This window comes from Lissotriton vulgaris, chromosome 3_1, assembly GCF_964263255.1.
Source record: "Lissotriton vulgaris chromosome 3_1, aLisVul1.2, whole genome shotgun sequence".
Lineage (NCBI taxonomy): Eukaryota > Metazoa > Chordata > Amphibia > Caudata > Salamandridae > Lissotriton > Lissotriton vulgaris.
Window position 1 is genome coordinate 2,088,523,521 of NC_141689.1, and position 24,382 is coordinate 2,088,547,902.

At 43.6% G+C, this 24,382-nt stretch overlaps 1 protein-coding gene across 1 annotated transcript in view; it reads left to right on the forward strand.

Annotated features, from left to right (window-relative positions):
* The first annotated feature begins 1,529 nt into the window (after positions 1-1,529).
* Positions 1,530-24,382, forward strand: part of NMU (neuromedin U) — a 542,180-nt gene continuing 519,327 nt past the window's right edge. The window contains exon 1 of the mRNA XM_086962634.1: positions 1,530-1,815. Within this exon, the coding sequence (XP_086818760.1) occupies positions 1,671-1,815 (145 nt within the window). The 5' untranslated portion in view covers positions 1,530-1,670. The remainder of the gene's footprint in view (positions 1,816-24,382) is intronic.

The following is a 24,382-nucleotide window of genomic DNA, read 5'->3' on the forward strand; positions in this document are numbered from 1 at the left end:
AAGGCATGGAGATCTCCCGCTTTCAAATGGGTGACATGTCCACTAGAAGAACCCGGTTTTAACTATAGCATGATAAAGATCTCCGTCGCCGTCCTTCCTTTGGATGGGCAGGGCACAGCGACTAAGGAGCAAGCATTAGAGTGACCCTGGAGTTTACTCGTTGGTATTCTGTTTCCCTAATTGGCCACTTTGTGTGATCCTGGACAGATCAAGTTTTCCCAACGCACCTTAGTTCCTTTACCTGCCTCGGCGTGCAAAGCAACGTTGCTTATAATGTTGGGTGAATGCAGTAATATGTTGCCTGGCATGGAATTTAAACCACTTTTTAAATATATGAATAGTAACATAGTTGCATCCAGCTTGTATAGCGCACGGGGAACATCCGGAACAACGAGGCAAAAGCCAGGAGTTCCGGAAGCCCGCACGCCGAACAACGACAATAACTGTACGCGTTATCCGTGTATAAAGTTCTATCTGATTTTAATTAACGTCATACAAATGAAAATAATTAACTTTGAGGCTTCTGGCGTCGTGCTGTAGGACAGAAAAACTGTAAAGAATACAGAGTTTAAAACAATTAGAATGGCAAAAACACCAGAAGAAAGGTGATTGTTCCAAAACAATACTTTGATGTACAAACTGCATGTACTGCATTGATTAAACCAATTATCGAAACTATATGTTAATGCTATATGTTAATGTGTTTGGCAGTACACATTTTAAAAAAAGATGCTTTTCTAAAACCCATCGAAACATTTACCATACGGTTGGAATATGGATATTACAACAGCACTTTTGCAAGTACTCCGCCTTGGACCAATGAGGCAGCGAGGTCTGGCTACTGCTTGGATGCAACATAAGCCCCCAAAAATGGGGACACCCAACAACAAGAAAATTTGCAGAAAGTCTGGTATTTGGATTTTATCACTGCCAAGGATTGGAATTGAAAATATTTGAAGAGGGATATTGTGTAGCAAAGTCTAGAAACGGCAATACTGTTGTGAAAAAAAATTATTTAACCTATGCAGGAGAAGGGATGGACATCCGTAGAAGACAGAACTGGAATACAGTATACATTTAAAAAGTGGGAATCAGTTGTGGCTTGTGGGTGAGAGTGTTCTCCTTAAAGAGGAGGGCTGGGAATGGTTGGGTTAATGTTCAGGCAAAGCGGAAGGAATAGGGAAACAATTGCAGTCAAATGTAGTGTGTAGCCTCCGGCGTCCCTAAATTTCCTTCCGTACTGTGGAGCTGGGTTGGGGGTTAAGGGAGTGAGAATGGGCACCGTCACCCCTGCCATGAGTCACCTCTGCGTCTTGGAGTGACACACGGGCCCCAAGCACTGGCTGGTGACGTCCCTGCACATAGGCACTAGGGAGGGGGAACCCGTACATGCGCAAGGAGTAAGTATGCGAGGTGCCTGGGCGGGGCTCGTGACGCGCCACTGGCCCCGCGCGCGCTGCCCACGTGCTGAGGTATTTAAAAGTTTTGGGAAGCGCGGAATCGCAAGAGACCCGAATACAGACCAGCGAATACAGGAGCAGAGCCGAGAAGACAGCAAGGGAGAGGCAGAGCAAGGGACAGTCACCCCGTGAACTGCAGGAAACGCCGAAAGCCACCGCCGAGTTAGAAGCACAGCAGATCCAGGACCAAGGACAGCGCACTTGGCACAGATGAGAACCAGCGGCTGCAGGCACCCAGCTCGGCAGAGCCCGCACAGCGGAGCCTCCGGTCTGAGAATGCTCCTACCGACGCCAGTATGCAGCGCCCCACTGCTCCTGCTCCTGCTCTTCGCTTATTGCTTCGGAACCTGCAGAGGTAAGGAGCGAGCAGCATGCATCCTCTAACGCTGAGCGCGCGCTGCTCCCGCACTACTGATAGGTTCGCTTGGTGCTCCCGCCGTCTAGGGCAGCAACGACCAGCACAGATGCGCATGTGGCTGTCGAGGTGCCCTGCGCCGGGGCTCCGACACCCACATGTAGGGCGCCGTTTGGTGGGCAGAGCATGCTGAAATGCGCCCCGTCGCTTGTGTGTCTGTCTGCAGGGGCAGTAGTACCCCAAACCTCAATCAAATCATTCTCCCCGAGTCTCCCGCTCAGGTGACATTCCCCAGTTGAAACCCGTCCTCAGGTATTAAGGTTCTCAGATACCTGCTTCCGAAGCAGGCGATGGACTCTTTCAGCCTATCTCTGCTGATTGTAAACCGTACAACATTGAAAACTATACTCCTCTCGCAACTTCTAAAAGTGGTCGATGGGCTAGCAGCACTAAGTGGGATGGCTGAGGCGTTCTCGCTGGTGCTGTCCAGCAGGCGTCCTCGTAGAGATGTATACCGAAGCACAGCCGAGTATGGCTGAGCACTGGCAAACGCAGGCTGCGTCTTCGTCCTGACATATGGCAAACCTCGGCAGATGGCCAAATCCTGGCAGCTCAGTCCAAGTTATCACAGACAAAACCGCGCAGTAGGTGCCACCCCGTCTGCCTGTCCCACCTCTGCCCTAACTGAAAAGGGATACTTTAACAAAACTTCCATGTGCGGAAACTTTAAGGACACTTACTGTGTCTTTTTCATTCTGCCCGCTGCTTGCACCGTGTCCCCTCGCGTACTTGCATTGCTTTCTCTTCGTCCTGTCCTGATAGCACCGATAACTGTGCCTAATCTTTCCAATTGATGGAAACGTTTCATACCCTTATACAAGGAACACCCATCCTTACCCATTAACTATGCCAAACTTAGTTCAGTTATCTAGTGCAACGTCGATGAGTTTGTTAATCTAACATCAATAACTTAAGTAGAGAGCAACAACGAGAATGACTGCCAGGTACTTGAGTTACCCAGGGCTTCACTGCAGAAGGGGATGGGGCCACCACCCCACCTCTCAAATATTGGCTGTTTGTAGCTTCAGCCCTCCCAACCTCCTCCCATTGAATCTGGAGGGCAGGCGAGAGTGTCTGCGGGCCCCTGTATAAAGCAAGTATGCAGCTGGGGGCTCGTCGTTATAAGACTTATAATAACATGCCATGAGAGTAGGCCAGGCGAGCGCCCCCTGCAGGGGTGGCTTTTAGATAGCTGATGTTTTTGTTATGTTGAGGGCTTGTGGCTCTCGGAGGCCCTGCCGTGTTTCGTTTTGTGTAGTTGGGGATTGTTGAGCAGGTTATGCAGCCACGTGCCCCAGTCTTTCAAAAGTAAGAACAATTAAAGCACGTCTTTATTGGGTACATTGCTTTCACAAAGTGACGAAACCTGGAATATCCAGAACGAGTTGTAAGTGTTGGATTTTCAATTTAAAAATTACTACTCTTGCACACCTGGAATTCAAACTTGTAATCTCCTGGTCAGGCATAGGCTTCGGCTGATAACCCACATAACTTTTAAGCTATTTTACTGGTATTACAACATGTGACATGTATAGAACATACAGATCTATGCCTCAGATACACAATTCTCTCGAGGGACCTTAATAATGTTGGAACCTTAGGTTACAAACAGCACCTAGTAAATTCTCACTGAGCCATCTTAAAGGGATACTGCATGAGCAGGCGACACAATCATATATGTAGCGAGTGCATTAACACATGGAACTCTTTTATAAGCCTCACCATCTGTAACGTGCACGTTTTATCCATATTTCGCCAGCTGGTGCATTAACCCACTGTGTTTACACAAAGACCTCTTCATCAGATGCTTAATCCCCGATCAAACTTTCTGGCACTGTGGGGGCTGGGGACGTGACGATGCGAAGGAGAGGGGAGGTAGAGACATACACATCACTGCAGCTTCAGCTCAATAGAAGAACACAATGACACATTGTGACATGATCTCAACTCATATGTTATAACAAGGAAAGTGATACGGAAACGGAACATAAATAACTCTCATCGCACATGTAAACGGAATTACGTTGACGTATTTAAATAGAGATATTATTTTTACGAATCAATGACACCGCTTTGTCAGTGCACTTATGTTTGAAACCTCTGATCCTCTGAGTACTGAGATGCCAGAGCACTTCAGTTCAGGAGAGAGGTGCAAAGGGTAGCAGTGCATGGTGCTGGCCAGGACAGAAGTGCTCTCTTAGATCTCTGTGGATAGTTGAGTTCTGGAAAGGCGGCTTTCGAGAGATCTGTTCATGCTTCAGCACTGGCTCACCAGTGTATACTCCAAATTAGGATCAAGGCTCATAGTTTGAGCTCCGTGAAGGCTCGGTTACTTACCTGTAATCTTCATTACTCTGAGTATTGTCTTCCTCGCCACATGAGTTCCCATCCCGCCCTCCCTGTTTGGCTATCAGCTTCATGTGGTTCTTTGGGCTTGGTAGTTCTGCAGGAAGTGGGGTGGGTCGACCCTCCGTTTATACTGGGTCTATTGTGATGGATGGTAGGCATGGGATGTTCATTTGCTTTGGGGGGTTCTGGAGTGGAGCTAAAGCTCACTACATGACCACTGGCGTAACGAAAAGTGAGGGGGCCTCCCTTCATGGTACTTAGGGGGGGCCCCCTCCGGGCTCAATCAGGAGCTCTTCCGGCCAGAGTTCAGTGGCGAGGGGGCCCTTTGGAGCTAGGGCCCCCCCCCCGCACCGCATAGGCTGCGAGGGCCTGTGTTACGCCCCTGTACGTGACTCTGGTGGCGACAGACTTACGAGGAGGTAATGGCTCTGTACTCGGATAGTGCGGCTCAGCGCAGATTAGCACAGAGGTGGATGGTGTGAGCACAGTGGATGGTTTGAACTGGTACAGGATTGAGTACTGCAGGTTAGGTAATTGTGCATTGAGAGACCTCTGTGCTGTCTGCATGATGCACATCAGGATAGAAGAGCATCATGAGTGAGAACGGTGGGTGTCTCCGTGCTGGTATAGCTTTGCATGGTACCTGGGATGACTGGTTGATGTTGTGGGCCACATACAATTCTGTTAATGCACCTAAACTGTGACCTGCAGTGCCCTTATCCTTCCAGTACAAATATCCCCCTTATAACTTTGCCCATTCACGTGCATTGTATTGTAGTACACTGGCATTTATATAGTGCTTCCATACCTCTTGCAAGATCCAAAGCGCTTTCTGAGTACTAGTACCCACTGCTCTTCTAGTACTGAGAACGTATGTTGCCGTCAAAAGATCTTGTCTACTTTAAGGGCACTTTATTTATTGAAAGGCAATACATAATCACAGTGTACACAACATATTCCTAATCAGGGCTCCAGGTTTTCCGTTTTTAATGATTTTTACAGATTATTATAGACAGAAAGCCATCTGCCTCTTTGTCTGTATTTATTCTTAAATGTGGAAAAAATAGAAAATACGTTTTTTGTTGAGGTATTCTCAATGCTGTTGCACATGGCTGCCAATCCAATGCTGTGCAGATTGACAGGAAGCGGAGTTAAACAAGGGAGAAGGTTTTCTGAAGGAACTATAACCAGCATACCGTTTTTTGGAATACAAAAAACAATAAGGCCTTGAAGTGGGAGTGTTATCTTCCCAATCAAATAAGAGTGGGTAATAAAAGTGGATATTCCAGTTGCAGCTTTATTTTTTTCACAAAACACAAAATAAATATAGGTATATATAGATAAAATTAGCAAAAAATCAATCTGTAGAGCAAATACCATAACACCGGGACTCCCGTTCATAAAGTGGCTTTGTCTTGAAGTATTTCAAGAAATATTGCAAATACTCTAGACACACTATTAAAATGCACTCTTTTTTACTGGACACCTGACTGGAGGGGAAGACAGCACATGATAATGGGACTTAAAGGTCTCCCTGAATCCCCAGGCGTCCACCCATTCCGCCAAGCTTACCACTGTGAAAACAGAATATTGGGTTTTAAATATCTGCATCAATAAATATTATGCCCAGGATGTCAGTGGCAGGATACCCTCGGGTGATAGTGTGCTTTACAAATACCCATAACATAACTAAAAGAATGTTGCGAGGATAAGTATATATTGGGAAATTAGGTTTACTGTACTTACTCCACATACATTGACCTTGACCATGTATAGATCTTCAAGGTACGTAGACGTGGAATTAAGAATAGTACATCTTGAGCTTGCCAATATATACTTATTTTAAGGATATTCTTTGATATTTGGTACTAGATAGTCTGGAGTACAAGCGGCTTCTATCTACATTGTGAAATAAAAACTGAGACCAGATGAACATTTACTTCACAAGTAGCTTTGACACCCAGTCGATAATCTAGAAATTAAAGAATTGAATCTGGGGTGATGCATTCCTCTTTCTAGTGTTTTCTCCAAGTTATGATTATTCCTGTAAAAGAGGAGAACAGTATCTTCGCAATAAACGGTTTTGGGCTCATTCATATCTCCCACGGGATTACTTCCTTATGCAGACAATTTACATCACCGGGTGGGAAACTGTGTGCATATTTATAGTTCCTTAGTTCTGCTATAACTCAACTGTCCTATACATCTACAGAACGTATGTCTAATACAATACAATGGTGAGTGATACTCCCGTATCCCAGTTCGGTATATGTGTTTCAGTGCTTTGTGGTAGCCTCAACTACAGACCATTGGATTTCAGACCCACACCTCTGGATGTTCTCTGGGGTAAGCGAGAGTGAGCATACACATATAGTAAATAACGTGAGTGAAATATATCGCATTTCAGGTTTAATGCTCGCTAGTCTCAGTATCACCTAGATACAGACCTTGTGTAATAAAGCCTACGTCTTCTGCTACAACATTTGGATTGACCCTTTGATTTTAGCCTTACACAGTGAAGACATCCACGCAGTACATAACAGCGGAATGTTGGGTGTGTTTTTCAGGTTACACAATATTTCTACAGCTTAGGTGAACAGTACCAAGTATGCAACTTTCATAAAGAGTGCTATTCAAGAATCTTTTCCTGACCTAACAAATATCGTTTTTTAGACACGTCACTCGCATTTGTCATTAGATAACCATTTGCAATGAGTATTAGGGGTGTTTAGTGAGCCTTTCATGCCAATGTGGGTAGCACTGGTCACAATGGGCATCAATTCTGGTGTCCAGCGCATATGACCATTCATTTGTCTTGTATGAGAGGATGCATGAGTGCAAGGCTTCGCAGCGCTGTGCAGGCACGCATGCCGGCAGGCACGTGGGCATGGGAAGCCTTCTGGGAAAGGCTAGAGACATGGGATCTTGCATCAGAGGAGAAACAATAGTAATTAAAGCTGCATAAAAACTTGACACTCATTCAAAACACTGAATTAAACTGGGATATTGGAGATTTATAGACTGTGTACAACCGCAGCCTGTGCAGGTAAGTGTGGGGGATTTCATAGGACGATGAAAAATGAATTCTTTATTTAATTTTCACTCATCATCGTCTGACGAAATGCACCCACCAGGCCCGGCCGCAGCTAGTTGTGTATGTATTCCAATATCCACCTTGTTAAGCATGTTCCAATCTTGTGTGTCGCACAACTAGTGATCTAATATTTAGTGCTAATTTGTGTAGGGGGAGATTGGCATGTCCGAGTCCAAAGGCTCGGATCGCTGCCATGTAAAGGAGGTGTGCTTGCAGAGGGAGGTTTCCTCATGGTTATCCCCGTCTTCCCACCATGTAGATTTAGAAGTGCCTGGTTCTAGGGTTCGGGAACCATGCACTCTACACTAATATAGTCATAAAGACTGTTGAATAGTGGAGTGGGTGACATGCTCATCTTTCTTCAACCTAGCCATTTATAAAAAAGGGTTGTGTCCAATGTTGGACCGACCATGCTCTTATCCACTTTTCTATTCTCCTGCCAGATGGTTCCTTTAGAGGCTGTGGCCTTGGAAACACCAAGCTCAGTAGGCAATGGTCTCAACTTTTGAAGAGTTTCATCCTACCTTCCCTAATTCCCGGGGGTTTTTCATTGGGAAAGGGAGTCGAGGAGAGCTATACTGGCCTTTGTCAGCAGATTTTGGAAACACTTGATAAGGTGGTTCCTCTGCGGAAGACGAGGGACAGGTCTAAGCAGGCCACTCCTCGGTTCTCCAGTGACCTCCTTCAACAGAAACTGCGTTGTAAGCAGGCCGAGAGATCCTGGAGAAAGCACTACCTCGAACCTGATAGAGTGCTTTATAAAAAATCTCTCTTGGACTATAAAGCACAGATCAAGTGTGCTAGAGCCAAATACCTAGAGGACATGCTGGCCCAGGCAGTGAATAAATCCCAGACTCTGTTTAAGATCGTTAATAATTTTTCTAATCCTGCCTTCGCCACGAACAATATTCCGGCCTCTCAGGCTTTGTGTGATTCCTTGGCCTCTGCCTTTGAAGATAAGATCACAAACATCCTGAGTGGCCTTTTGGCCCCGTGTATGCCTGGCCCCCAACCTCCTCCTGATTCATCTTTTGATCCATCTCCGCCATGCACTCTAGGTGCAACTAGGGATGAACTGGTGCAGCCGCAACTGACCTGTTTCCCTCTCCCCTCATTTCTGTCTGCTGGCCAATAGTGTGTCCTCAGTGTCTTCCCTGGATCCGCTACCCCATAAGTTCTGGAAACTTTTTCAGGAGGAATTGTTTATCCCTCTCTATTCCATCTGCTGCCAGTTCCTTAGTACGGCCACGGTCCCGGATAGCTGGAAGCTTGCAGTGGTCTCCCCTTTGCTAAAGAAAGCTACTTTGGACCCTATGTGCCCAGCAAATTATAGGCCAATTTCGCTGCTGCCTTTCCCTGTAAAGATACTGGAGAAACTTGTCACTAAATCTCTTTCTAGCTTTCTTGAAACTAATGCCTGTTTGGATGTGGCTCAGTTTGGCTTCAGGCCGGCTCATGGCACGGAGTCTGCGCTGGTGGTTGTTCTTGACGATCTGCGCTCACGGGTCGACATGGGACGAGCTGCGTTTTTAGTGCTGCTCGACATGTCGGCCGCGTTCGACGCGGTCAACCATGCCATGTTAATTAGCAGACTTCAGAAGATCGGGGTAGCCGGCCTGGCCATAGATTGGCTGGCCTCTTACCTTTAAAATAGGCAAGAGGCGGTGGCTCTGCCGCCCTTCCGATCTGGCACTAGAAGGGTGGGACAAGGGGTTCCTCAGGGCTCGGCGATCAGCCCTATTTGATTCAATCTGTACCTCCGCCCGCTGATCCGGTTGATCAAGTCCTTCGGCATAATGGTCATCAATTATGCCGATGACACACAGCTTATTTTTTCCTTTGAAGGTAGTGATGTGGTCTCCAAGGAGACTTTTCATCACTGCATGACAGCCACGGCGGACTGGCTGCACCAAAACTCTCTCCAGTTTATTGGGTAAAAAACAGAGGTGCTTCATTGCTCACTGGACCGTACGCCTCGTCCTTTGCCTGAGGAGTTCTGGCCTACGTCCACTCCGGGCATGGTTGCCGCAGCAGATTCTGCCCGTAATCTGGGCATTATGTTTGGTCCAAACCTACAGCTGGACGCTTTTGTTAATAACACTACCGCAACATGTATGATGCTGCTTCGATCTTTGCGGAAAGTTCTTCCTTTGCTCCCTCTTTCTGCTAGACCTGAAGTAGTGCGCAGTATCATCCTCAGTAGGCTCAACTACTGTAATGCGCTGCTTTTGGGTGCTCCTAACATCCTGATTAAAAAGCTGCAACGCGTCCAGAATAGGGCAGCTAAGCTGGCACTTTGTTGAGCACGCTCAGCCTCCTACTCTTTGGCACTAAAGGTCCTCCATTGGCTGCCGGTTCATCAGAAGATCTGTTTTAAAGCCTCCTGCATAGTTTTTAGGGCCCTCCATGGATTGGGGCCGGTGCTATTGCAGGACCTCTTCTCTTGGTATTCAGCAGCTGGAACTTTGAGGTCCTCTTAAACCTTTCTGGTAACGGTTCCCAGAATTCAAAGGGTGAGGATGGGTGGCCACTCTTTCGGCTTCACCGCTGCCAAGCTTTGGAACTCTCTGCCACTCTCTTTGAGGAGCTTGAAGGATCTGTCCTCCTTTAAAAAAGACTTAAATGCCATCTTTTCCCTAGGGCAGTGTAATGGCGCCTCGCGCAGGTATATACACGGTCATAGCGCCAGGATACCCTCTGGGTGGCAGTCTGCGCTCTACAAGTATGCGTTGCATTACATTACATTACATTCTCTGTATCATTTGTAAAGTGATTGGACCCTAGGTCACCATGATTGCAAATGATACAAACTGACACAGTAGGAGGGTACTGGGAACTGGCCCTTGGCACGTGCACCCAGCCCCTTTTATTAGCATGGTCACCTGACCGGTGATGCCTGTGAAGGGTGCGTGTGCAGTGTGGGATAACACCAGGCAGAACCCTAGAACGTGTCCAGCAGGACACTACATCATAGGTTGCAGGGAAAATCAATATGTACGTAAAAGGTGCCACCATCATCAGGGTGGTGGTTCCTGTAATACAGTAGCCATTCACACAGGTGGCAGAACTCAATCCACATTCAGCCAAGTCTGGATGGTTCTATGACATATGAGGACAGAGATCCACTCAATTTACCCGAGGACTCGACCAATAACACCCACTTGTGAATCCCAGGCTCTGCTCTCACATTGCCTAGCGCTAGCGGCAGACAAGCATCTGGCTGACACAAGCTACTCAGTGGGCTTGTGTGGTGACTTCCTCTCTCCCCCGACTTTAGGGAATCACCAGTAGTCACACTGACGTGCTTCCTGGGGGAAATTAAATATAAGTCCTAGGTAAATTTCAGGTCTGAAATGGCCCTATTCCACGATGACAGATTGAACCCCACCTAACCCTTTCCCATCTATGCATGTTGGTGTCCCAACAGTGATGGCCCCCTGTGTGTGAATAACTTACTGTTCCACCAGGGGGGCTGACGATTCTCAGCTTTTTCAGCCACACACCATCTTCTGTTGGTTCTTGCAAGCATCACAGATGGTTAGGGGCCAGAGCATTCATGTGGGATCTTGTCCCAAGGAGCCCCAGTTAGCCTAGTTTGTTTCCTTCTTCCCTGGATCCATAAGCGTTCAGTTCCACGTCCAAAGGTGCCATCCCCTCTGCTTGGGACCCCCAGAAGGACACATGCTCCTGGTAGGCCAAATAGGATTATTAGGACTAAAGAGCCAATTCACAGCCTTAGCCCTTTCGGCCATTTATCACACACTCAACTCCAGAACATTTTCATTTCAAGCACAAGTTGTAATTTACTGATGGGCACTTACTCGAACAGGCTTCCGCTTGCATTATCAATCCCACAGGTTCTAGTCCTGTCCCTCACAGCACCCACTCTAGCAACTTCTGGAGGGCTCACAGATGCACCAGACACACAACAACGCTGCTGGGAAAACAGACGTTCATAACCACAAATTACCTTGTAGGGAAGACATATCTACACACAAAATTGCAGTAGGGATTAAGTTGCAATTGCCGGTTACTGAATTGTTTGTGGGAACATTGTCATCATTAACCGCCTTGATGAGGTTTTACAACTCTTTTCTGGGGCAGGTCAGGTTAAGTCACATAGCATAATTAAGACAGCTGTAAAGCACTGCTACTTTTCTTTCTTCTGCTCTATGGTCTAGGTTGTAACAAGCAGAGACAACATGTTTGTTTTTTGCACTCATTAGATAGAGAAAAGTTCAAATCTTTTAGCGTGTTTCTACACATTCTGAGATTTTGCAGCTTAAAAAAAAGAATGACTTCCATTGAACTGTTTCTAATATCTGTTTGCAACAAATAAAAAACAGGTTTTGATGTGTTTAATTTTCACTAGAGGTTTTATTTTTATTGTTCATGTTTGCAAGCATGCCCCCTCTTTCAGGTGAAAGAGATATGCATCAAGGTTTAAGTGGTTTGTTGGAAAGGTGATGGTGTGACCATGTATTATATGAGATAAAGTACCTCCTGTCGTACATGATAAGGCTATTGCAATTCACCATGGAGTTCCATAGCCTTATAAAGGAACTTGGCCTTCAGCCTTCATTCTCTATACGGTTATGGAACTCCTCGATGACTTGCAAGATCCTTATAACGTATGGCAAGGGGTACTTTATACCTTATGTCATCGAAAATAAAAGTATAAAGTTAACATCAGAAGTTATTATGGTCGACTACAATTATGGAGAACTGAAAATAGGTGAACTACTGAAATGGTGCTACCCATGGTTACACTCCTGTTTATGTAACAGGACAATGAGCATTCTACAGTATTAGTAGTAGCTGGATTTTATGTAAACACATTTAATCTAAATATAGATTTACTTAAGACTTCTCTTCATCCAAAATGTGGAGAGCTCAGGTTGTCAAAAATAGATATCTTATAGCAAAACAAAAATGAATGCCTATCATAAGATTAGTTATAAATATTCTGCTATACGTATGGTTGTTTGATTAATGGCTGTCTCATGGAAGGTATCTCTTTTTAAAGTTTGATTGTTTTCTTGTGTATTTGTGACATTGTTCAAGGAAAAGTAACCACATAAAGATGTTTTTATAAACCTATTTTTGCGTTGCATAAAGTAAATAACTAATTCATTATTTTCTGTAAAGGGTGGTGGCATGGCGAGTGTAATATATTTAATTTTATTTTCTGTTTTGTATAGCATTGCAATTCATGGAACAGAATCTGTGCATTTTACATGTAGGTCGTACAGACATACAAGAGAGATATTGTAGAGATTCTCAAAGAAGTCATGCTAACTGGACTAAAAGGGAAACATCCTTTATCACACAGTCTTTTCTACACATGCCTTTCCAATGCAGATGTCTTTGACACATGTGTTTTTACTGGACATGGTAAGCATAGGTAAGTTGAAAAAAAAATATATATATATATATATATATATATATATATATACACAGACACATATAAAATATATATATTTGTATCACTGAAAAAATAAAGGTTATAGGGAGGTTTAAGTTAGGCTCAGATTTTACTCATAAAAAACAAAGAAATTCAGCAGTCATATTTACCAGAGCTAACTATAACTTACAACCCCGCAATGCACTGCTTATGACCTCAAATAATACATCACCCATGACATGGACAGTGACATCACTGATAACATCTCATATGATATCACTGATGGCATCATACAGCGAGTATGAGTGTGTTCTAAAAGATTCCGAGTATTAAAGATACATACTTAGGTACTACTAAAGTAAAATGAGTATAGTTTGTATACTACTAAAAAGTGATACTATTTGTAACACATATATGATTGGCTGTGTGACTGTGTGTATCCAAGTGCAAGTGGGTGTGTGAGTGGCTATATGGGTGGGCGAGTGACTGTGTGTGAGTGAGTGAGTGAGTATGTCAGAGGCTGTATAGATGAGCGATGGGATGTGTGAGTGGCTGTATGGGTGTGTGAGTGGGTGAATAACTGTTGTTTGAGTGAGTAAGTGGGTGTGTGATTGACTGTGATTGTGATTGACTGTGTGGGTGAGAGAGTAAATGTGAAAGTGACCATATGGGTGAGTGTGTCCTTATATCAGTGACTGTACATGTGTTAGTTTCTCTAGAAGTAGTTGTGTGGATGTGTGAGTAACTGTATGGGCGAGTGGGTGGCAGTATGATTTTATTATTTATTTATTTATTTTATTTAATGCAATTTTATATATCGCAAACTTTACCCGAAGGTGTCAGAGCGCTTTACATAGGAACTAGTTGTAAAACATAAGGATTTAGGATTACATGCTTTACATAAAAGATACAAACAGAAAAAAGGTCAAATGTACAAGATGTAAAGTCACACAAGGAAGTGATACAAACAGAAAGAAAAATTGCAAATGTACAAATAGGAAAGTCACTCAAGGAAGAGATACTAATTGATATACTCTAAGAGTCACATAGGAATGGTAGAGTACAAAGGTCTACTGCATGTACTAGTGATTAGAGTTATCTCTATATACATAAGAAAGGGATACGAATGGATATACTCTAAGAGTCACATAGCAATGGTAGAGAGTACAAAGGTCTACTGCATATAGTAGTGATTAGAATTATCTTTATATACATAAGGAAGGGATATGAAAAGATATACTCTAGGAGTCACATGGGAATGGGAGAGAGTACACAGATCTACTGCATATACTCGTGATTAGAGTTATCTCTATATACATATAAACACATAGTAGATTTTCTCAGGTCAAGACCCCAAAAAAAAAAACAGAAAAGCAGAGTTACATTAAGTGGGGTCATAGGGGGGATGCCCTCACAGCACCAAGGGAGGGTGAGAGGATACAAGGATATAGAGAAACGGCAAATCAGAAAAGGGAAGACAAAATTGAGGATCGTCATGGGGGAAACGAGGGGAAAGGGTTAAAGGACAAGGGAATGGACAAGATGGCGGGTCGGGGTCCAGAGAAAAGCGGCGTGAGCAGCAGCAAAATGGCAGCCAGGACAAGATAAAAAGTAAAGAAGTACAGGAGAGTCCATGGCATAGTTTCTTTCATTCGAATGTGGATGCAGGGCTGCTGCCTGCATCTGGTGTTTTCACGGCCCAACTGCTTTGTTTTGGGGGGGGGGGGGTGTGCCCCGAGGGCCGCTCCGCACGGGCCCTCTCTGCTGGCCCAGAATTGCAGGGGCTGCTGCAGACGTGGGGCGGTCGGGCTCACCTTTCTCGGTGGGGGCTGCATGGTGATCCTGCAGATCTGGGACTTTGCCCTCCGCACACGTCCACTCTCAGAACCTGGGGCTTTGCCTCTACTTTTCCCCAGGTAACCGCGGGCCCACGCCCAGCAGGGCTTCAAGGACGGGCTCACCGCCGATGTGGTTAATGTGGGCAGATACGGGGATTGCTGTTGGAATGCCTTGAACTTGCTAGGGTTGTGAGTTACTGAGTGCTCCCATTAAATGCCCACTGAAGCTGGTAGGATGTGCCCCGCTGCTAGTGTGGAGGAGTTCCCTGTCACAAGATCCCAAAGTCAGCCCGAGGCATGTCGTCCACTGCGGGCACCATTTTGCCTCAGGGATTAATGGCTTATTTGCTGCTCAGAAAAGGAGAAAACCCTCTCCAGTTGGCCGCAACAACCGGCTGCACTCAGCGGGTGCCTTAGTTCTCTTTCATGGAAACCACCCGTCTCTGTGAGTGAGTAGATGTGTAAGTGACTGTATCGATGTATGAGTGGGTGTGTTGGTGTCTGTATGTATGTTTAACTGCATGTGAAAGTTGCTGTATTGGTGAGTGAACGGTGCATGAGTGGCATTATGGGTGTTAGTTTTTGTGTGAGTGGCTGTATGAGCAACTTGATGTCTTAGTGAGTATGAATCAGTGAGCAGGTGTGTGAGTACTTGTATGGGTCTGTGAATGGGTTTGTGAGTGGTTGTGTGGGAGAGGGTGTATGTGAGGTTGTATATTGGTGTGACTGGGTGTGTGATTGGTTCAGTGCATGAACTCATTAGTGATGTCATCTGAGATGTCAGCAACAATGTCATCAGTGATGTCACTACCATGTCATAAGTGATGTAATATGTGAGGTCATAAGTAGAGCATTGTGGGTGCGTAAGTTATAGTTAGCTCAGGTAACTATAACTGCTGAATTTCTGTGGCTTTGTACGAGTAAAACCTGAGCCTAACTACAACGTCCCTGTAATTTTTGTTTTTTTTCAGTAGATTGCTAAGGTTTTTTAAAATTCTTTTTCCTAACTATAACATCACTGTAACCTTTAGATTTTTCAGTGAATTTCTAATGTTTTTTACTGCTAATTCCTAACTATAAAGTCCTTTTAACCTTTTGTTTTTTCACTGAATTTCTAGGTTATTTAAACTTCTGATTTCCAACTATAACATCCCTATAACCTTTGATTTTTCCAACGATGTTTTTAAGGTTGTTAAATTGTGTTTTGAAACTATATCGTCCCAGTTTCTTACATTTTTTCCATACTATTTCTAAGGTATTTGTAATGTTATTGTGTAATTGCATATTATATATCACAGGTGTTTACCAAACCACTTATTTTTGCATTTCACTCTAAAGCTCCTTTTAACCCGTTCGCTGCTGCACAAATTTCCCCGCTGTGCGGATGGATTCTACGCGTGCACAAATCGGATGGCCCCCAGCCATCAGACGCACATGCCCACCGTGAAGTCAGACGGCCGGGGGCCGTCCGACGCACGGAACTCGTTAATTTTGTTGGTTCATTTAACCCCTTAAGTGCTGCTGACGGCCAATGGTCGTCAGCAGCGCTACCTCCCCAGTGCTGCGCACGACCATTGAACGTCCATTCAGCACTAGTTCTAATGGACAGCGCAGCACTGGGGAGAAATGTTTACACGCAGCTAAGGTGTTAAAACTGGATTTAAAAAAGTTTTTCTACTCATTGTGAGTTTGCAATTCCAGCAGTAACATCATAAAAAAAGTGATTTTTTTATAAAGAGTAAAACATATATATACATAGGGTGTAAACCACATTTAACAAACCAGTTTACTAACATTCTGTTTAAAAATCTTGGTTAAAGAACACCATTTTTTAGTTATTTTTTTTTGGTTAACAGCATTGCAGGAAGTTGCGATGATGTCGGTACTCACAAAGACCACATTGTTTAAAAAAAAAACGAAAACAAGTATATCTGGATAGAGAAAACAATGTTTGAGAATAGGGGTTTACTAGCATCATCTTTCAACTTCTCTATTTATATTTTTTTCTTAAAAAAACAACTTCTGAAATGTATTTTGCATTATCGCACCACTGCCAGATGTCGCAATGACGTTGGTACTCGCGAAGATCGCATGTTTTTTAGAAAGTGTAAAATACGTATATAGAGATCGTGTAGAAAATGTTTGAGAATATGAGCTTACTAATATCATCTTTTAACATCTGTTTTTTGGTATTTATTTCTTATGAAAACCACTTGTGAAATGTATTCCACGTTGATGCCTCATCGCCAGGTGTGTGAATATATATATATACATATATATATGCCACCAAAGTGATCCTTCGACTCCGTGCGCTCAACAGTGGGTGCTCTGCAAAGGGGCCGGATCCTGGCCCAATTCACCATTTTTCACCAAAGATGCGGCATTCAGGGTTTGAGTTAAAGAATTCAGGTTTATTTCTCCAGCTCAAACCAATGTGTTTCAGCCTTAACAGGCTTTGTTCACGGTAAGTGAGCTTTTTTCTATGTCTACTATTTATCCCAATTGGCGATTAAGATGCATTATGGGACAAGTAGTTGTTACATTGTACATTTCATTTACATCATGTATAACATGCAATGTATAAATGCAATCATTTAAATTGAATATTTCATTTTCTATTGATCTACTCGCGCTGCATTTTTACGCGCACAAAAGCAGTTTCATTCTCATATTATTATCATTTACAGAGTGCATATTTTCATGGTATAGTACTCATTGAGATAGTATGAGTATACTTTTGATGTATATTTCTATATGTGTATTTGGGTATAGTACCCCATCATACCATATTTGTATCAATTTATGAAGGTTATCCAATTATTACAGTCATTAGTCCAGATGTATATGAAGCTCCTCATCAAAGTTCATCCCACGTGGCGTTTTTGTTTTAAGTCTGATTATGAATTTAGATTCAATTTGTTGCAATTTGATACTAAATACACAAAAAAAAAGATGAATCACATGGACCACCACGATTTGTGGCAACATTTAGTAAAGGAAGTGGCATTATAAAAAGCAAGATCAAAAATATTGGCATCTAATATCGGGGGACCCCGACATAGGAAAAATAGTAGGCGAAGGGCCAATGATAAGTTATAAAAAGCCATTGTCACTAAAAGACCATCTTGTCAAAAGTCACTTCAAGTCAAAAACATTGGAAAACAAAAGCAATTGGCTCACTGACCAACAAAATGGATTTAGAAAATGTAATGTCTGCAAGGCATGCAAGATTGGCCAAAATAAAAACACCTTTGAAGAACCTGATGGGGAAAAACACAGCGATTGAAGGAAGAATCACTTGCTCCTCCACACATGTGGTATACATCATACAACGTAAATGTGGCTCATGTTACATTGGAAGCACTACTACCTGTGCTTTAAAAAAACGAATACTGGAACACATTAGAGCTGTGAAAAACAAGGACATGTCATACGCCACAGCCAAGCATATGTCAATGTGCCAAAAAAGTGATTGGAGAGCAATGTCATATTATGGAAGACATATGGTCAAATTGGATGAACAAGGAGGCAACAGACTGCGCAAATTGCAACAAATTGAATCTAAATTCATAATCAGACTTAAAACAAAAACGCCACGTGGAATGAACTTTGATGAGGAGCTTCATATACATCTGGACTAATGACTGTAATAATTGGATAACCTTCATAAATTGATACAAATATGGTATGATGGGGTACTATACCCAAATACACATATAGAAATATACATCAAAAGTATACTCATACTATATCAATGAGTACTATACCATGAAAATATGCACTCTGTAAATGATAATAATATGAGAATGAAACTCAATTTAAATGATTGCGTTTATACATTGCATGTTATACATGATGTAAATGAAATGTATAATGTAACAACTACTAGTCCCATAATGCATCTTAATCGCCAATTGGGATAAATAGTAGACATAGAAAAAAGCTCACTTACCGTGAACAAAGCCTGTTAAGGCTGAAACGCCTTGGTCCAAGCTGGAGAAATAAACCTGAATTGTTTACATGTACATGTACATTTAACTCAAACCCTGAGTGCCGCATCTTTGGTGAAAAATACATATATATATATATATATATATGTATATATATATATATATATATATATTCACAGAAAAAACCATAGGTTATAGTGGATATATAGTTAGGAATTTGCATTTACAAAACCTTGAAAATTCAATGAAAAAACCATTGGTTTTAGGCCATATATAGTTAGGAATTAGCATTTACAAAACCTTATTTTACTCGCATAAAACCATTGAAATTCCATATATAGTTAGAAGCGCTAACTATATATCGCGCACCCGCAATCCACTGCTGATGATGTCACATATTACATCATTCATGACATGGTCAGTGACATCACTGATGACATCACTGATGACATCTCAAATGACATCACTGATGACATCACTGATCACAACATCCAGTGATTGTATGTGTCTGTAAAGTTTAAATATGTTTCACATATTGAAGAATGAGTGGATGTATAAGTGTCTGGATGAAGAATTTAGTAGGTGCATGACTGACTGTATGAGTGAGTGATTAAATGTGTCTCACTGAGTGCATGGGTTAGTGACTAAACTGTCTTAATTTGTGCATCAGTATGTTTGTTGTTGTGTAAGCTACTGCATGTGTTGATCAGTAGCTATAAGAGTGGCCATATGGGTTATTGATTGGTTGCCCAAGTATTTGAATGGGAGGCTGAGTGTGTGTGTGGGTGGCTGGGAGGTGCGTGACTCTGTGCATAGATGTGTAAGCAGTTGATTCACTAGGAGTATGAGTTCAAGAGTGCATGTGGAAACAGCTATATGGGCGGTTGACTATGCATGGGTGTGTTGGTGAGTGAATGGATTTCTCATTGCTACATGTGCAAGTAAGTACGTATGTAAAACACAATACATGTGAGAGTTGAGATATATAAATAACTGAACATAAGAGCCAGTGAATGTGTGAGTGGCTGTATCGATCACTGTGAGCTTGTATCAGGGATTATATAAGAGAATAAATATGTGTTATTATATGTTTGAATAAGTAAGATGTGTATAACTTTATAGTTGAGGAAATGGAGGTGTGATTGATTCTTTGCATGACTGACTAGGTGTGTGAGTAACTCCATGGATGAGTGACAGTCTGTGAGTGTCTGTTTATACTGAGTGTATGTAAGGTTATATTAGAGTCTGAAGAGGTTCATTGTATTATCACATGAGTGATGTGATCAGTGATGACAAATGAGATGTCATCAGTGATGTCATTTGAGTTGTCATCAGTGATGTCATCAGTGATGTCATTTGAGATGTCATCAGTGATGTCATTTGAGTTGTCATCAGTGATGTCATTTGAGATGTCATCAGTGATGTCATCAGTGATGTCACTGACCATGTCATGAATGATGTAATATGTGACATCATCAGCAGTGGATTGCGGGTGCGCGATATATAGTTAGCGCTTCTAACTATATATGGAATTTCAATGGTTTTATGCGAGTAAAATAAGGTTTTGTAAATGCTAATTCCTAACTATATATGGCCTAAAACCAATGGTTTTTTCATTGAATTTTCAAGGTTTTGTAAATGCAAATTCCTAACTATATATCCACCATAACCTATGGTTTTTTCTGTGAATTTCATTGGTTTTTTAATAGCAAATATGAAAAGCTTTAAAATGTCAAGTACGTGATAGATAAAAACATTTTCGTATTTATGCACGCTGATGTGCTTTGAACGCTGCACCCCCCCCCCCCCCTCCCCTCTTTTGTCTTAGTAGTACTCTCTCTTTGCAGATACTGAAGGGTAGTTAACGCAGGCCTTTACCCCCGTTGTAATCCGTCGTGCCTCCTTGTCTCTCCATTTGATTGATTGTTGTCCAAGCATTTACTGTTTTAGAATTGGTTCTCTTTGGATCATTCTCTATTTACAAACAAGCACAAAGTCGCAATACTCTGTTTAGTCTTTGCAGATAGTGAAAAATCGTGTAAAAAAATAAAAGTAATCGAGCAAAATCAGTAGGCCACTAATTGGATCTCTTTTTGACCTCGCTAAAATAGAAATATTAGGAACAACCCTTCATGAGAAATACGAAAATAGTGAGATGAACTGAGCTCCACACCATGAGGGCTACAAGACAGCTCGGCTCCATCACCCATCCCGCACAAAATAACGACAAACCCTATGCAAATATTAAAAATATAGACAACACACCAGCAAAGAAACAGGGTAAAACATTTTATTAAAAAACTATTTACATAACGTTGGTTTATAAGATGATGTCAGTAGTGGACCGATGTGTGAATAGATCGAAAACAGCACAAGGCTCCAAGATCCGGATGGCAAGCTCCTGGATGTTGGGTGCCATAGTTTAGAGTTCTGAATTTCAGCCTTTTTCAATGCCTGTGCTTTGTTGAATCAAAATGGCGGCTTGACACAAAGCTGACTCAAGCGTTGCTACTGATGCTATGCAGACCAAAACTGGTTTTCAGTTTGTACATTTTTCTAGATTTTTCAATCCAAGTTTGGTTGACTTTGTAGAACGATGGCTTCAGATTTTCAACATACGGTGTGGTGGCGCTGACTGGGAGGGGGCGCTTCGCTCCTGCCCCCTCCCCAAGTAAGATTTTCATACGTGAAAGTACGTTAATGGTTTTGGTCCCTGAGATGCTTCGATGTCACTACCATTCTCAAATAGCATAAGTTCTGGATGTTGGGTGCCATAGTTAAGAGTTCTGAGCAGTGCTTGTAACACTGTCTGAAGCTTATTTCCACCTACTGCAGCTTCACTATTCTCAAAGTAAGTGAGTGTCGTTTGTGGACCTGAGTGCATTAGAAAACAATGTGATATGTTACCTTCCTAAACAGCTTGACGGAGGCCCCTGAGGGGCGGTGTGATGGCCATGGACTCGGAGAAGACGCTTGGCTCCGACACCCTCCCCAAGTCTTATAGCACTGGTGTAGCCTGAGATCGCCCCCGACATAGGCGGCCGGCTCCCGGGGTCCGGCGGAACTTTTTGCCTTTTGATGACTCTTCAATTCTGGACCTTGTCCCACAATCCGTTTGACCTGAAGACAAGCTGTAGTGGGGCGCCCCTTTATCGTTTTAGTTGCCATTCCGCCCGCTTTTGCTACACTGTGCCTCTTCCGCCATTCAGCTGTTTACCGCCCGCTCTTGAGACTACAGCGTCTCAATCATCATGTAGTTGAGTTGCTCCCGCTCTTGCGGTGCAGCGATAGGCGGCTGCCACAGGACTCTCAAAATGGCGGCCGGCTCTTCGGTTTTGGGCCTGGTCCACTAAAATGGCCCTGGGACACCTTGGAACTCGGACGCTTGTCTGCTAGGGCTTGGGTCCCATTCTCGAAAAGCGTCCCCTCAGCCGTGAAGATTCTACAAAAGTCTTGGGGGCCTCCGACTCCCGCAGGCTTCTGGTGGGGAGCGGCTGCCATGATTGCTCGTGGAATGGCCACGACGGAGCTACGAGATGGTAGTGGTCTCATGCTGACGCCAGCTTTAGTCTGAAACATCCAGAAACACTATAGACTACCAATTCGATCAGTTCCGGTAGCGCCCCAACATGACCCGGAAGAGAAGAACTTGCCCTCCCCTCTTTGACTGATGGTTCTTGTTGCCTGTCCCCTCTGTTGTCATTTAACAGAACTTTTTGGACTGCTGAAAGGGGTTGTGTTCTGAACGCTGGTTGGTGGAGACATTTAGACTATATTCTTGACCTACGTTGTCGCGTAATGCGTTTTATGACACGCCGCGTTAGCGCACCCGGAAGTGATCCGAGGCGCGGCGCGCAGCGCGTAACGTAAGCATAACAGGTCATGTGACTTGTTAATAAAACTTTTCATTGGTTCATTTTACTTTTGTTAATTTAATGATGAAAAGCTTGGTCATATGACCTAAAAATTACGCTTTTTATTATTTTCGAACAATATTTTTTTTTCAAACATATGTTATAATATTCCAGGCTAATGTACTTTCCCGGAAAATTTACAACTGTCTTGCAAGTAAAATATATTCCTTTTTCGAGAAAAAGGGCGTTTCTTCCTTCCATGACGGAGCCGTTGAGTAAAAGAGATTCGGCCTGCTGTCTTAGTCGCCGATACGCCTGATTATCAGATTCTTATCGATAACTTTATGTTGCAGACATGAAAAACACAACTGCCCTTGACCATTTATCTTTACTGCGTTCCTACATATTATACCTTTTATCCGTCATGTAATTGGACTGCTTTATTTCACTTGCCTTTTACTGATTCGAAAACAGTCACTAAAAGTAAAAACTTTACAAATGTAAATACTACTACCGTGTTTTGTTTTAAAAACCTTCATTGTGAAAATGTCAGTATACAAATACGGGCCTATAACCACGTGGGCCGGCCACGGAGCAAACTGAAATCGTATATGATGAGGAGACATTTACACTGTAGAAGAACGTAACGAGCGGGCCATTAGGTGACAAGAACAAAGGTGTCTAACAGTTGCGGAATCGGTGGACGTACATTTTGTAATTAAAATACGACAGGGCCACTTACAATAACATTTTCTAGATATACATTTGCGGGCAAGGAGTTACGAGTCCCATTTATACCGGCGCCATTTTGGGCGAGGCCGGACAGGTCCAAGATATAGTCAAAATGTCTCCACCAACCATCGGCCAGACCAGAACCCCTTTCGGCCCTTTATGCTACAAGATGGTGTCTTCCATTCAGAAAATATTGGTGGCAGCATTTTGAAAGGAAACAGAAACAGCCGTTCTCCTAGTGAGTTTCACATTGTTACATTTAGGAAGAATGTTGAAGAGTAGTATGTGGAAAATCTGAAGCCATTTTTCTACAAACTCTCAATCAGACTTGGATGGAAAAAAAAAACCTGAAGAATGTACAAACTGAAAACCAATTTTTGTCTGTATAGCACCAACAGTAACGCTTGAGTCAGCTTTGTGTCAAGCCGCCATTTTCATTCAATCAATAGCGTCCCCCTGCACACATTCAGGGACCTGGTCGTGTCTTCAGATGAAACGCATTGTAGGAAAAGAAGCAGAAAGGAAAAGGAAAAAAGTTCCGCCGGACCTAGTGAAGCTGCAGCAGGTGCAAATAAGCTTCAGACAGTCTTACAAGCACTGCTCAGAACTCTCAACTGAGGCACTCAACATCCAGGACTTGCCATTCGGATCTTGGTGCCTTGTGCTGGTTCCGACCTATTCACACATCGGTCCACTACTGACATCACCTCATAAGCCAACGGGGCACCCCACGCCGACTTTCGGCGCAGCATTGTAGGATGGCCACACCAGTGCGGCAACTTGCTGGACACAACATCGGGGCCATCCAGATCTCGGCGCGTTCGACTCACTGTACCGCAACAGTGACCGCAACTCAGCTGGACACGCCGTCTTTCGGCGCAGCATTGTAGGATGGCCACACCAGTGCGGCAATTTGCTGGACACCACCTCGGTGCCATCCGGATCTCGGCGCGTTCGAGTCACTGTACCGCAACAGTGACCGCAATTCAGCTGGACACGCCGTCTTTCGGCGCAGCATTGTAGGATGGCCACACCAGTGCGGCAATTTGCTGGACACCACCTCGGTGCCATCCGGATCTCGGCGCGTTCGAGTCACTGTACCGCAACAGTGACCGCAATTCAGCTGGACACGCCGTCTTTCGGCGCAGCATTGTAGGATGGCCACACCAGTGCGGCAATTTGCTGGACACCACCTCGGTGCCATCCGGATCTCGGCGCGTTCGAGTCACTGTACCGCAACAGTGACCGCAACTCAGCTGGACACGCCGTCTTTCGGCGCAGCATTG